Below are 15,753 nucleotides of genomic sequence, written 5' to 3'. Positions count from 1 at the left end.
CTTACTGCAAAGGAGTTTGGACATGTTGTACCTCATAAACTGTTTATTCATAATAACCAAGGTTCAATGTGAAGAAAAAAAAGTTTGGACAACCACAGTCATAATTCAACTTGGGCTCATACCAAGGGACAGAATCATTAGGGAAGAGTTTCAGGGAACAAGGATTTTTCTTCTCTGTCTCTTTTGGTTTTCATCAGCTTGTCTGCTCCAGCTTCTGAGGCTGCAGTGGGGAGTATGCCCAAGAAATGGCCCCATGAGCTGAGGTGACAAGATAAAACTTTAGAATAAGTCTGACTTAAAGAAAAGTGAAGCAGCAGGACACGGCCCTCATTCCTAAATGATCAAGTTCCTTAGCATGATCAAAACTTTATTTTGTAAGATTCCAAAGTAAGCCATACTCATTTTCTCTGGGAAACACTTTGTATTGCCTGTTTGGCATTAAAAAGAGGAGCCAGGATAGCCATTTTTTCCGCAGTTATGTGCGTACAGTCTTCCTTAGGAGCAGAAGGACAGACAAAATTAACTTCCTTTTGGTCCTGTGATTATTGTGATGAATCTGATTTGTTCTCTGTGATAAGAATAAGAATTTCTCTTCACTTAAATGAGTAAGGCCTCACTGCCATACATTTTCTACTTAGTTTGCCATGCTCTAGACTTGCACATCTGTATGGTTTTCTGGGTATGGAAGGAGTTCACTGGGTGTTTGGCTACCAAAACAAGTTACCACATACATCTTTACCTGAAATTCGGATAAAACATGTACGGACAAAAACTCAGGGAGCCAAACAAATTAGCTTGAAAGAAATTATTTATCTGAGTAGGCTTTAAAATTTGTATTCAAATTTAGATGTATGCTTTTCTTGGACAGTAACGATGTCTATCTCTTTAACAGACTATGTAGTAAACGGAAGTCATAACAAATGAGGACAGTCTGGAGCGTGAAAGGGGAGCTAGTAATTATGCCAGGACAATGCAGAGCAGGACTGTCTCAGGCAAACTGGCAATAAGTAGTCTTACGGGTAAGTAGGCCACTATAAAATGTTTCCTGTCTGATGTCTGATATGTGGATGAAGCAATGATGCAATCACATGTAGAGAAAGAATGGCAGGAGGAGATAGGAGGACGGAAAGCAGTGAGGGCCTTAGAAATAGTCTTTTCCCCCCAACGTTAGAAATGGTGTACGGAGCCCAACAGTTAAAATGTTAGCATACAAACCCAGACAATTCAAGCCTTTCCTCTTGTAACTGCAAAGAAAATCAGTCTTTTTTGCATGAGATTTATGGGAAAAAGGAGGAATAAAAAATACCATAGCTTGGGCTTCCCTGGTGGCGCAGTGGTTGAGAGTCCACCTGCCGATGCAGGGGACATGGGTTCGCGCCCTGGTCCGGGAAGATCCCACACGTCGCGGAGCGGCTGGGCCCGTGAGCCATGGCCGCTGAGCCTGCGCGTCCGGAGCCTGTGCTCCGCAACAGGAGAGGCCACAGCAGTGAGAGGCCCGCGTACCGCCAAAAAAAAAAAAAAAAAAAAAAAAAAAATACCATGGCTTATCTCATTACACAAAGGTGGGTATTTTTCTCTGCTTTCAATTTTAAAAAATCCATGTAACGGAAACAGCAAGAAGTCAATTATCAACAGAGGCTATTACACAAAGGAAAGTGAGATTTATCTAAAAGTACTGGATAGAGATGAGGGTGGGTAGATTTTTGCTATTTTCTGGAAATTGCTGGTAATGATAATAGGGTCATGTTAGTTGAATAACTAACATGGAAACCCAGAAACGCCACTGGTCAAAATTTCTTTGTGGACTATTTAGGCATGGTTCTTCTATTATGTATACAAGCTTTAAGCTTAGGTGGAATGAAGTTAATGTGGAAAAACTTTCTTTTTGCGTGGAGCTCTCCAATAAGAACTAATGAGATTTTTGATAATTAAAAGATATTTAACACAAGACATTCTCCTGATTAAATATCAATTTTGCACATGGAACGAGAAACTATGGGTCTAATTGTCTAATTATATTTAAACTATTGTCTATATTTACTGCACATTTTGCTTGTTAAAATACTGATATTATTTGCTGTTATATAATACAATGTCATTCAGGAATTGCTTTCCTATGTTTTTGTCCCCAGTTTCACTGTAAGCTTCATGTGAGCAGAGATTACGTCTCATGATTTTTCTCTTGTGGAGCGCGCAGCAGAGTCTAGACACATACTGTTTCATACATTCTTGTTAATTGATGTAGAGCCTGAAGACGCCACTTCTGGGCACTCTGCCTGATGCTCTGAAGTCAGAGGCATTGCCTTGCCTGCTGGGTGGAAGAATCTTCTTCCTCTCAAGTCCCATGTCATCATAAGAAGATCTTATGAAGACAGGAGGTGCTTCTAGCCTTCCCCTCGTAAGCTTGTACTTGCCATGTTCTGTTTCCTGTGGCTCTAGTATCCTACGGTTGTCTTTGTTTAAAATCACAGCATTTTTTTTTTCAGGAATACATCTTTATTAAGATGTCCTGTACATGCGTATTAAAATGTCAGCATAATCTAATTACGAGCCAAATGAGGCACAGCATCATTTACATCATTTGATAAATTTCCATCATTTGCAGGGGACTAGTGATTTGAATCCAAATACTTCTTGACAGCCTGGATATAACAAACATTCTGTAGCTCTGTATAGCAGAAGCTTGTGGGTGGAGGTACATTCTTTTATTTGGTTATGCAACCCAGTTTTGAACGTGGATGCAAAAATTCTGTTCAGCATTAGACCTAGCTGTAAAGGAGGATACCATGAGATCACTACAGGTCAGGGAAAATGTCAAAGGACTTGGTTTAGACAGCTTTGGTCAGGATTCCCTTCCGTACTTTCTGTGGTCCCACTAGTTTTTCTCCAAGGAAAAAGTTTGGGGACACAGAGTAAATAGAGCCAAAGCTAAATGTTATGCATGTAATTCAAAAGAATAAGAATAGAGTGGTTCACAAAATTTCAAATATGGGTCTTTTGTTTAGATGCATGCATTTCACGGTCATTAAAAGAAAACCCTATCTGAAGATGATGAGAAATAGATTGAGCTTTCCCTCCATTCATCACAAAACATTCTTTTTGAGCATTGCTCTGAAACTTTAAATGAGAGAATGAAACTTTTTCCACACTTGGAAACAGGTTGTATATAGAGGGCAAAGGTCTTTTCTGTTCTATCAAGACCCTGGCACGTGAAACTGAGAAAAACAGACTGAACCGATTAGCTATCCAGAGATTAGAGAAAGCGGTGCCGTGTTTTTTTGGTTTCCTTCGTCTTCAGGGCAGAGTTTTTCCTACCTTGACATGACTTCTGTGTTTCATTCACACTCCATTTAGTGTCATGAAATAACAGGATAGAAAGAGAAGGATGGGAAAGGAAATGAGCTTGCCCTCTTTTGGCTCCTAAGAGTCGTGACCCTGAAAACATTTTCGTGACCTTAGAAACATTAGAGAGAGCTGAGAAAGCAAGAAGTGGGGGGGGGGGGGGGGACGGGTTGTGAGATGAGAGAGGCAGCCGCAGAGCACATGCAGGATTCCGCGGGCAGTCAGGATTTTGTTGTTCAAGTGGCTTAGGACGCAAAGCAAAGGGGGTACAGAGCTTCCAGAGGAGGACTGATAAAGAAAGTCGTGGGAGGTTAAGGCAGATTGGTTTGCTAGGTTTGTTACAGGTGAGGAGCGGAAGGGCAATGAAGAGAAGGAGCATTGCAGGGGCTGGCTAAAGAAATCGGAATTCGTTTAGGGTTGAAAAGAAGGTCATGCACAATTCCTGCTCACAAACTGAGGACACAACAGCATCAGACACCATAGAGAAAAGACGGAATAAATACCAACATTGCCTTTGTCCTGAATAATAAAGCCTTGCATTGGTCAGGAAACAGCAAAAGGATGGGAACAAATGACTAATGAACGGACAAAAACAGGAGGAAGCATCTCTTGACGCTCCCTACAGGTAACCACAAAATTCAACAAGCCAAGGACAGGAGGATGATATATTCCACCTTCTGAGTTAGAACTTCACCTGTATCCTGATCTCTACTTGTTTATATTTATTCTTCTTGTCTCCCAGTTAAATTCGTGAGAGCAGGACATTTTACTCAACTTTGGTATCTTCCCATGGTACTGAGGGCCAAGTGGGTATTCAATAAACACTTGGTTATCGAAGCAGAAAAGGTATTAAGAACCGTGCTGAAATCCTGTCAAGTTTTTTCAGTATAATGACCATTGATACCCTGAATTCATACCCTGTATTATACAGTGAAAAATGCCTACTTCGTTCTAATTCTATCACAGCAAAAACATTCTAACTGTACAGCCCTTTAAAGACATTTCAGTCGTTCTGCCAGAAGGAGAAGAATCAAATACAGCAGGCCTGACATAGCCAATTATTTTTATAAAGTGGCAGAGGGGCGGGGTGGTGGACGTTCATTTTGATAAAGATGATTTCTCAATGGCCCGCTGTCCTAACTAGTTTATCAACCAAAATTACTTTTACAGAGAGGTGTAGAGGATCGGCAAAGGGATGTGTCTACTTTTCCCCTTACCAGCTGGGGGTGTAATTCTCAGCCCCTGGGCTCATCAAAGAGTAAGCAGCTTTGAGATCCTCTGAGATAACACACAACTTAAAACTTGCTATTCATGCTTCAGATGATAAAGTTGGAAAGAAGACACTGGCGGAACACCAAAACAAAGGAAGTCAGCAGACCGTAAATGGGAGCGCCCGGAACCAAACCCTTCTCACTAGGCTAATTTTTTCAATCCATTACTCAAGTTCATATTGTACTGTGTATTTTCCTCATATATTATACATTCATGCCGTTTGGATTCCTGTCCTCTAACATTCAAAAGAGATGACCTGTGAGATGGTGGAAAGAGGCACAATGAACGTATATGCAATATTAAAAAGCTCTGTTTTCTAATATTTATAAAGCGCAATGAAATAATTTTAGAAGACCTTCAAATAGGATGACAAGTGCCTACACGATATTTGACGAGTTAACTTTCAAATGGGCCCCAGTGCATTAAACAAGAAGTGGAATTTCAGGTAGAAGTGATTGGTGCCTGCTCTGTGCTGCTTTCGGAACCATTACTTTCACCATTATGAGTTGGAAGGACTTGGCTAACATTTTACTCACATTCCTAAAATCTTCAATGACTACACTCATGGCTCTAAGGAAATCTAGGCTTCAGATTCAAGATCAGATTAAACATAAAAATCCCAACCATTTCTTCTTATTATCTGGTGGCTTAAATAAAACTAGCAACCTCTTCCCCTATGACCCACCCCTGGCCCCCCAAATACATTCCTGATTTTTCTCAGGGGCTTAGGGGGAAAAAAGTAGGAAACAAAATTTAAAACCAAAAGATATAAGCTTTTTTTGAGTTGACAGGCTTTTTTCTTTCTTCTTTAAAGAAAAGTTTCGATCAGCTGGCTTTACTTTTGAGATACATTTTGAACCTCAGAATATAAAATCACCACGCCAGATCATTTCAGCCTCAATATATCTCCTGTCAGGGCTTCAGCTGTTATTAATACACCCTTGTTTTTTGTGGCTTTCACTTACGCCTACTTTCATAAATGGCTCTAGATTTCTCGTAGAGCTCATATGGGTCAGGCTTCCTTGGGTCAAAGGCCTCTGTTGAGTCAGGAAATGAACTCCTGTGAAGGGCGGGTGGGAAGGGCAGGTTCTGCGGTATGGCCGGAGCAGATAGACTCGTTTGAGGACTGCCTTGATTCTCCCATCGGTCTGTCATCTGGAAAGTGAAAGAGAACAGTGAAAATGACTGACAATGAACTCTTTCTTGCTGTTTCCCTTGTCGCATACCACAGCCCTCACCTTTAAGTTTGACTTTCTTGCCCTGTAGACTTTTCTTTCACAAAACATTCAAAACTTTGGTATAAGTGCCTTGAGAGATTCTATTTCTATATAATAAAGCAGCACAGATGGTTATAAATATATGTGTTGCCTGACTTTTGAATGTAAACTTTCATAACCTTGTCACCTACTAGCTAGTAATTTTCAGCAAATCACTTAATCTGTCAGTCTGTTTTTTCTCCCTATAAAATAAAGACAATATGTATCTCAAGATAATTTATCTGTCAGTGCTTATGACTGTATGGTATTGTTCCTTTTCTAAGATGGCCCCAATTCATTACACCATTTTTACTAAAGAAGAAGATGAAGTCGTCTGCATGCATCCATTTGATACCTATGCACATCCGAAGCACCTCCTACACTTGAACATTCAATCACTTTCCTCACAGTTTATAAGTAATTATACAACCCTTTGGGATTTTTGAATTGTTCAAAAATCTTCTACGAAGCCTCATTTACTGCTGATCTGGTGGTTTCTTCTCCAAAATGCTGCTGCTGCTACCATCATAATTTATTAATGGTCTGTAGAATACTATGCTCTTTCATATACGTTACCTTCTTTGATCCTCACTATAGCCCCGTGAGGTAGAGCAGGGACTCATTCCTTTTTATCAAGGAGAAAGCCGCGTTCACCGAGATCACCTGTTTGCACAGCCAGCTTCAATAATCAGCTGATTGCTCATTCAAACTCAACTTCAGCTTTTCTGCTTTGACTAAACCTGTTGTGTGCAGAATGATATTAGGGTACCCTCTTGTCTAAAATTCTGCACTGGCTGAGCGTGGTCCTCAGGCCGCTCTCGAGTGGGATACAGTGGCTCCTGAGGGCCCAGGTCCTGATTCTCTCTCTTGTATCCACTGACGGTCTCTCCTCTCATTCCCTGTAATCCATCAGGTTCTCTCCAGCCTCTGAACCCTTGCATACTTTCTCTTTCTGCCTGCAAAGTTTACCCATTTTCCACTCTTCCATCTCCCATCCTCATTATACCTGGATACTAGATTCAGATGAGACACCTACTCTAGAAGGCCTTTGCTGACCATTCCTGATCTGGTTACTTGTCCCTTCTGGGTGCTCCCACAGCACCCTCTACCTACCCCTCACACTCAACCGTAATTGCGAGTCTACCTTTGTCTCCGCAAATAGATTATGTAGGGGACAGAGACTGCAGGGGATGCAGTCTCTCCCACTGTTGTATTACCAATATATAGCAAGTGCTCAGAAAATGTAAATTTAGTGACTGAATGAAATCATCAGTAACATATGGTCACTTGTTCTTTCTTTAAAACCAGTTTTGATACACACTATTTTGAGCTTGACAGGATTATAACTTTCGGGCCCCTATTGCACTGTCCTGCTTCTGTTTCCATGATGGCTACACTTTGGTCAGGGCTCCAAAGCCAGCTGTCACCTATCAGTGATAATGTTTTAAAGGTAGAGAGGATTTGAGGTACTATGTACTGTGTCCTTGTGTAACACAAAGGTCCCTGTGACCCACTTATGTACTTGGGACTGTGGCAGGGGTCAGGTAAGCCAGCAAACTGGGAAAGAAATGGGTCATTGACCCTTCTCTCAATAAGACTGGGGCTACAGTCGGAATGTTTGAGGTCCCTCAAAATTCCTATGTTGACAATGTAACACCCAAGGTAATATTACTAGAACGTGGAGCTTTGGGGGAGATAATTAGGCCATGAGGCGACAGCCCTCATGAATGGAATTAGTCCCCTTATAAAGGAGACCCCAGAGAGCTCTGTAGTCCCTTCTGCCAGGTGAGGTTACAGCAAAAAGATGGCCATTTAGGAAGTGGGCTCTCACCAGAAACTGAATCTTCTGGTACCTTGATCCTGGACTTCCAGACTCCAGAACTATGAGAAATAAAGTTCTGTTTTTTATAAGCCACCAGTCTATGGTCTTTTATTATAGCTATTGGAAGAAACTAAGACAACTGGCTTCATTTTAATTTGTTTTCTATATGGGCTACTGACCAAGCTTTCGTTTGAACAAAGGTTCTATAGCTAACAAAGATGGAAAACCCCTAATATTAAACATAATCTCTAGGAACATAGAGAGGTCCAGCAGCTGTCAGTGGCAGACCCTGGGTCAGAAACCAATCTATAACTATAATGGGAGTGCTATTTGCAATAATAATACATTGAGGCGAATAACCGGTAAATTTGTTTAGAGTTCTGGCTAATTTTCTGCTCAGTGACCCTTTTGCTCCCGTTTAGTAAAAATCTTTAAATATGCGCTTCATAATTCATTTGAAAGCAAAATTTGCCTACGAAGCCATGGTGGGTTCCTTTGATCATCCATTGTCTGTGCCTTTGCTATGACAGGAAGACCCACATTGTGGCTAAAGGCATATTTTTTTTATTTTTCACTTTAACTGACTTTAGGCACCATGTGGGTACATTCTGGCTATGACTTTCTCCCTTCTGTTTCCAAACATAAGATACTAAATTCTAAAAAGTAAATAAATTAGAAGTATGGTCTGAATTGCTGCAGTATCCCACTTGTCATAGGGCTTCAGCAAATGTCTATTTCTTTCTCCCATCTTCCACGGAGGGTTATCTGATTCCTCCATAAGTCTTGCTGGTATATGCACTGTCCACGTGCAGTCATTGGAGCAAACATGGTTCAGGTGAAATATTATTATTCTAAAAAACATTCTGAAAACTACAAAATAAATAACGCTTTGGGCACTGTTTGGGAAAGTTTCTGCGGCAGATTGACAAATTCTACAATTTCTATAGCAGAGATGGAGAAATTCACTGATTCCAGTTCAGGCTTAGTAAAGCATTCACAATGTCTCGCTGTGACATGCATAAACCCTCAAGTCACTCTGTCAGGGATTTGTAAGACTGTAGAGCAGAAAATCACAGCGCCGGTGAAATACTGAAAAGGCAGACTTGCAGTCCTTCACACCCCCGCCCCCTAATTGAGTTAGTTATTCCGACACAGAAGACCATGGAGCAAACCCCCTGCCCTGGGATCAGGGGGCACCCTCTGCTTTCTGGGACTGGTGTGCTGATCTGACAACATCTTTTGAAAGGTGCCCTTTGTTGACTTCTCCCTACTTTCTTAGATAGCTTGGTCTTTGCACTTTTGCTTTCTAGCCGGACACCTTGTGCTCACTTGTTCCTCTCAATCTTCGTGAACCACCTAGATTCTGATCCCATCCCCTTACGCCACCTAGAGTCTTCCTGGCCTTGACCTCTAGAGAACTGTGTTCCCTGCCGGCGTTTGCCTCTCAACAAGGCTTCTGATTGAATCTTGTCCAGTCCCAGTGGTGTCCTTACCTAGGCTAATATTTATAAACACCTAACTAGAGTAAGAAACATGAAAACAAAATCATTTTCTTTATATGGCAGGAGCCTTGTATCTCTGTTGGCCTTGACGAATGAGTGAATGTCTAACTGTATGAAAGGATAGTCACTGAAGTATCAGTGGACAGGGTGGACATACAGTCCACAACGGGGTATCAAAGAGTAAAACAGAAAAACCTGATCATGGTGTGGTTAATATTAGTTTTTTCACTCCACCTTCTGATTCTAGGATGCACACTGGGAACAGAGGGCTTGTGAACAAAGCAAGTTGTCCTCCCCGTGAAAACTCTACAAACTGTTTGCTTCCTGTAGAAGCTGGGGTAGCCTAAACACACCTCCTCAGGATTTTAGGGCAGGGCTGGGAGATGAAGGCTTTTGGCTTGATTCAGTACTTGAAGAATGAACTTGGATTCCTTCCAGATGGAGAGACTGAGAACCCACTATAATTAATGTATTACTTGCTAAACAGAAGTGACTATCTTTTCTTTTCTTTTTTTTTTTTTTTTTTGCGGTATGCGGGCCTCTCACTGCTGTGGCCTCTCCCGTTGCGGAGGACAGGCTCCGGACGCGCAGGCTCAGCGGCCATGGCTCACGGGCCCAGCCGCTCCGCGGCATGTGGGATCCTCCCGGACCGGGGCGCGAACCCACGTCCCCTGCATTGGCAGGCGACTCTCAACCACTGCGCCACCAGGGAAGCCCCAGAAGTGACTATCTTGATGTGGATTAGCTTAAGGTGTGGATCAGTAGGACGGAACAGTGTCAGGAAGTGACACAAGACTGGGAGAAGGAGAGACCTCACTCAAGGTAACATTTCCTTATCCTGACTAAGGATGTCATCAATCCTCTTTCAGAGGAGAGAGTGTATAAATCCAAATACAGCGGGTATGTGTTTATATATATATATTTGTTGAAGTGAATAGTTTTGCAAACTACCTTCATTTCATAGGGTGATTAATTTATTAAGGGTTTATGCATGGAGGGTCTGCTTTCTAGGATGACAATAGTTTATATTTTTGAGCATGTAGAGGCTCTGCTTTAAGCACGTTACATGGACTAAGCCACAGACTCTTCAGAGTAACCATATGAGAGGAGTATTATTATCATCCCCATTTTATAGATGAACTTGAAATACTGAAAGCTTAAGTAGCTAGTGGAAGGTACGATAGCTAGTAAGGAGAAGAAGCACAGTTTGACTGTAGGCAGTAAGCCTTCAGAACCTGCACCCTAAACCATTATACCACACTGCCTGTCATCACAGTCCCGAGTCTGAAGAGTTTCTGGTGGATACATGGAGGATGTTAAATTGACAGTCGTCTATCTTCACTTAGCCTAGGACCTGGAACTCCAAGCCTTGGCTTTTGTAGGGATGTATAGGTTCAGGATTAATTGTAAATTAAGTTCATAAAACCTTTTTTTGGAATTATTGAGTACGGATGTAATTACTGTAATGACAGCAAATGCTGTAATTATGCCAAATGGTATCATTTGTGTAAATGTGGTGCCTATAAGGAAATCACTAGATTGCATAATTGTAGCACCAGGATGAGGTTGCAAGATTCCTTGTTAAATTAGATAAAGATGTGTGTAACCACAGAGCACAGATTTAACTCTGATGGTGAAAGGAAGGAATTATTTAGAGTTTGGTCAAAATAAAACAAATTTCATTTTAAATACCTCTTTCAAAATCACATGCATCACTAAGTGGTTTAACTAGGCCCAAGTGAGACCAGTTTTCCCATCTGATATTCTCTGTGGACCAGATGAGCCGAATGCTAAATGAGGACATGCTTGGTTGGAACGTTCTGACAGCTCAGCTGCTCATCACCAGCTCCGGTTTCCTCGTCTGTCTTTGAGAGGAACCTGGAGCTCAGACATATTCCAGGGCTCAATAATATTTTATTTTCACTTGTCTTCAAATAATTTTAAAGCCATGTTATTTAATTAAGCCAGTTACTGCACTTGAAAAGTATGCAAAATTATATCTCCATTTCTAAAATGAGAAAATCAAGCAGTTAAATATTCCCTCAGTAAAAGAAAAAAGGGAAGCAATTAACCCAAGAATTCCCTACTCACTGGCCAAACCAGGGGCCACTGCTGTCTGAGCTGCTTACTCTGAGAGGAATGAAAAGTAGGTGGAAGATGTGATCCCCTGAGATTTTTGTTTTGTTTTGTTTTTGTTGTTACTTGAATCACTTTGCTAAGCTCTCTTCCAGTCATGAGTTTTAGCCATTCCAGTTAGGGTCGACTATTGTAACACACTATAGAATGGGATCCCAGAAAACCAGTCCCAGGTCTTGGGACTTGGATAATTACTAGTTTCAATCTAACGGCAAGTAAAGATCATCTTTAGCTGGGAAGGCAACTTGGCTAAACTTGCCTCACAAAAAGATTATTAAAATACCAGCCTTCTGGTACCTTAGCATCAAAATTTCAGGACAATTCATAAAGAAACTAGGCCCAGAGAGATTAGGTGATGGCAGAGTTCACCGGTTTCTGAAGATTCAGAAGCACCACTTTGAGTGATTGTCAGGTTTGGTAGGAAAAAAACATTTTTTTCACACACACACACACATATTTAGCTCTGTATACATTAAAAAGTAAATATAAATACACAAATATATATATACAGGTAAATTTCTTGTGGACCAGACTTAACTTGCAGGTCAAGACCTCTGGGCTTATAATTTGTACTGTTTTTAAAAATTCAATGTGATAAAAACGATAGTATTTCTGACAGGGGTAAAACAAAGTTTTCTAAAGTATTTTCAGTACACCATACTGAAGAGCGTTGATGCTCATTTTGTAAAAATATTAAAAAACAGACAGAATTGTCTTTATAGGAAAGTAAGAAAAGTTATTCTTACACAGAGGAGTTGCTCTTTTGACATCACAAATCTCAGAGGAGGAAGAGATTTTGAGGTCACCCAATTCAAATCTTACTTAATGGAATTGTAATAATAACTAGCAGTAAAGAAGTAGAATAATTTCAACTTACAGGCTTTGGAGTTTTCCATGGAGAAAAGAAACCTGTAATAAAGAAAACAATATTTGAACTTTGAAAATATATCCCACTACCACTTACGGGTGGCATGATATTTAGATAACTGCAAGTTATTTTAAATCGGTTAATAGCAAATAACAACAACAAATTCTGCCTGGCTGCATAGTTTTTTTCAAGGGGGCCCAAATAATTTTATTGGAATTATATTAATGATTCTAGGAATATTTCCCTATTTGGCCTGAAGATTATGAAGCCCAGTGACAGTGAATAACTGTGCGGCAAACGATCAGTCACTTTACAAGCGCTAAGACTGAGTCATCCTTAGGGATTTGTGTGGCGCAGCCTTAGTGGGAGAGGGAGAGGGAGAGGGAGAAAGAATACAGATAGAAATTTAGATATTTAAAGGTTAATACCTTTGCTTAGTATAAGAAATAATTCTGCTTTATGTACCTGCTTTGTGTGGTTAAAAATCAATCAACAAGCCTTCATTAGTCCTAAATTTAAAAATAATGTATATACATATATTATGAATTAGATTCTATTATAATTGCTTATGGGCCTTTTCTCCCACTGAGATCTTCTCTAGAGCAGATATCTATTTTATTATCCCTCTACCCTAGTGTTAGCCCAATGTTTTTCATGAAAAAGCAGCTCAAAATGTTTGTTAATTGACTGACTAATGTATCATCAAGGCCAGGCTTTTTTCAGCTTATTGAGCTCTTTCAATTATCACAAATGGTGCGACAATGGGACCGACTCTGTTGTGATCCGAACAACCTTTAAGATAATTAAAAGTACAGATTCATTCCTTTTTCCTTTTTTCCCTTTATTGTTATTATTTTATCATATACTGACCCTAGCAAGCCAAAGCATGATCTAGCATACAAAACAAAATTACTTTCTTTTCACATCACCTTGTCCCTCTTTCAACGATTTCACTCATGTTCATGTTAGGTGGTGTCTGATAAAATGCCTAATAAAAAATGGAATGTTGAAAATATGCCACATAATGTTTACAACCTTTAAAAAACTGGGACTGGTACAAAATGGATTATGTTTTTCAACTATTCCCATTTATAGGAAATATCTGAAGAATCTAGGCACAATTATCTAGAAGTTAAAGCTCAGTTATGGTGTAAATACTAACTGCATCTCAGCGCAACGTTGTGAAGAGCTGATGCTGCATTTTATGAAAAGAGCGAAAGTATGTAAATCCATTATGTTCCTCAGCTTTCCTTGAAACACAGAGCTAAATTTAATGCTTAAGTATAACAACTATCTTACTAAAGGAGATGGGTAGAACTAGCTCACTTTCTCACACATGCTGTATGTATGTTCTTGTATCTCTTTCCAACTATTAAAACAATTCTGTTCAATGTGTGGTTTGATTATGATTTAATTACAAGGATTTAATCACATCCTTTTGCATAACAGCTGAGAGTAAAACTACAGATAAATACATTTCTCTCTTTGACTCACTCTGTAAAATGCCAATGAAAACAATTTGACCACTAATTAGAAAAGTGAAAAGCACTGTGACCTATTGGCCAATTAATAATTATTTTCACTGAAGGATAAAATTTATTTGCTGTTTTATGGAATTGCCGGCACAGTTCTTTTGAGAAAAGATGTCATTTACACATTCTCACAATGTCAAAACATTCAATTATTTCCTCTACTCTCTCTGTGTTCCTCCACTTTCTTCTTCTCGCAGTGCCAGAACGGATTTTGAATATGTGCTGCCTTACATCTGTTAGGTGCTGGGAGTTTCTTAGACTTACAGATGTATTGAAAATGGTTCCTTTTTATGGAGCTCTCATCTCCACATGGGGCATTATCTTAAAAGATGATTATTCCTCCTATAGAAAATGTATAATCATCAGACCTCTCAGTAGTGATGGTGTCAGAACTAAAATGGCATAAAAGGGACATTAGTCAAGATCAGACAAGAAGAGAGGACCGTTTAATTTGACCACCTATCATCACAGGCACTTTGGCTTCCCCTTCTTTTGAGGCTGTTTGATTCACTCTGACCTCAGACCACTGGCACACCCCAGGACTTCTTCACTGCGTCCATTATGGCAGTTTCCGTAATACGTCTAATGATGAGCTGTGCCTAGGAGGCTTTGGTCTCTGAAGCAACAGTTGCCCTTTCTGAGTCATTGTCCAAAAGAAGCTGCTTGCCTCAGAGTAAGTAATTTTAGGTAGTAGAAACAGTATCAGAATAGATTTCCTTAAAAATAAATAACTTATGTGACAGAGCTTCTCTGGCAAATCATCAATCATGCTATAAACATTGAAATGAAGATGAATAGAAAACATCTATTTTGGGTATACCGAATTTGGCTCAGTTAATTGGTAAGGTCAAGTTTTCTATCTGATTAATCTCCAGTTTTCTGGTCAACTTCATTGGAAGAGCTACATAAACACTATAATAGTGTGGGTCAAATTATTAGATATTATAAATGTATGGTAACCTTTTGTAGGGTTTACCCCTCTAAGAAATCTAGTCTATTCCAATTAACATAAAAAAAAAACACCTAAAACAAAATAAAAACATTTAAATCCTTATTTCTGTAATTTTTCTTTTTCTGAAATCATTCTGGTTTGACCCAGATCACAGAAGACAGGCTTGGTGTGTTGAGACTATACTTTTAGGTGTCTCACCACCTACGTTCACAGGGGCATAAGAATAGGGATATAGATAACTTTTTCTTAAGCCTTTCAGAGCTGATAGTCCTTTTTACAAAGTCAAGTTCATAAATAAGAGCTTTTTCTTTAAAATGCTAATAAAGCTTCCTTTATATTTTAGTTTATTTCTGGCCTTTATTTCACCTACTTCTACAGAAAGCGGAATATTACATTTCTCTTATGGAATTAAAATTTCTTTATAATGACTTGACCTCTGTTTTCCATACTGCTCATTTATTGAAGTGTGCTTGTGTGTGTGTGTGTGTGTGTACAAATGCAAACATTTATTTAACCCTAACTCTGAGACAACAAAAGTGAAAGACCTCAAGATACAGTTTTAAGCTAACTGAAACATGAGTAGGGACATTTTTAAAAGGGAAGAGAAAAAAATGGGAAAAGTTAGATGCAGCCAGTAAGGAAATTTTGATGCATTTAATATGAAGCACAAAATTGAATTAGATCTCTAAAATCTGTCTTCTTTAGAACAAGAAATAAAACTAAAATATATTTTTAATTCCTCATGTAAAAGCACAAGGAGATGGACAGAGAAACAGAAACAGTGCAAATAGCTTAGAGAAGAAATTCTGGTGCCTGAAAGTGCAAGAGCAGAGAAGACAACACCAACTTCATACTGAAGTTTAAATTAAATTCTATATGTCAACTAAATACAATTTTTAATAAATTACAGGAATATGGTTACCAGATAAAATATAATATGCTCAGTTAAATTTGAATTTCAGATAAGCAATGAATGATTTTGTAGTATGTCCTGTATACTGACTGCATGCGACATACATTGCATAGGACATACTTATATTAACAATTATTTGTTTATCTGCAATTCAATTT

At 39.4% G+C, this 15,753-nt stretch overlaps 1 protein-coding gene across 14 annotated transcripts in view; it reads right to left on the bottom strand.

The window, feature by feature from the left end:
* Positions 1-15,753, bottom strand: part of MAGI2 (membrane associated guanylate kinase, WW and PDZ domain containing 2) — a 1,362,215-nt gene that overhangs the window by 195,539 nt on the left and 1,150,923 nt on the right. For 13 of the 14 annotated variants that reach the window (XR_009565115.1, XM_060304749.1, XM_060304748.1 and 10 more), the window contains 2 exons: positions 12,208-12,239; positions 5,580-5,769 (listed from right to left, as the gene is read on the bottom strand). Coding sequence is in view for 13 of the 14 variants with exons in the window: in XM_060304749.1 (XP_060160732.1) it covers positions 5,580-5,769; positions 12,208-12,239 (222 nt within the window). In the remaining variant the exon portion in view is untranslated. The remainder of the gene's footprint in view (positions 1-5,579; positions 5,770-12,207; positions 12,240-15,753) is intronic. The other variant, XM_060304742.1, reaches the window with a different exon arrangement.

The sequence above is a fragment of the Globicephala melas genome, chromosome 9 (genome assembly GCF_963455315.2).
Source record: "Globicephala melas chromosome 9, mGloMel1.2, whole genome shotgun sequence".
NCBI classification, from domain to species: Eukaryota; Metazoa; Chordata; class Mammalia; order Artiodactyla; family Delphinidae; genus Globicephala; species Globicephala melas.
This window is presented reverse-complemented; position numbering and strand designations above follow the sequence as displayed.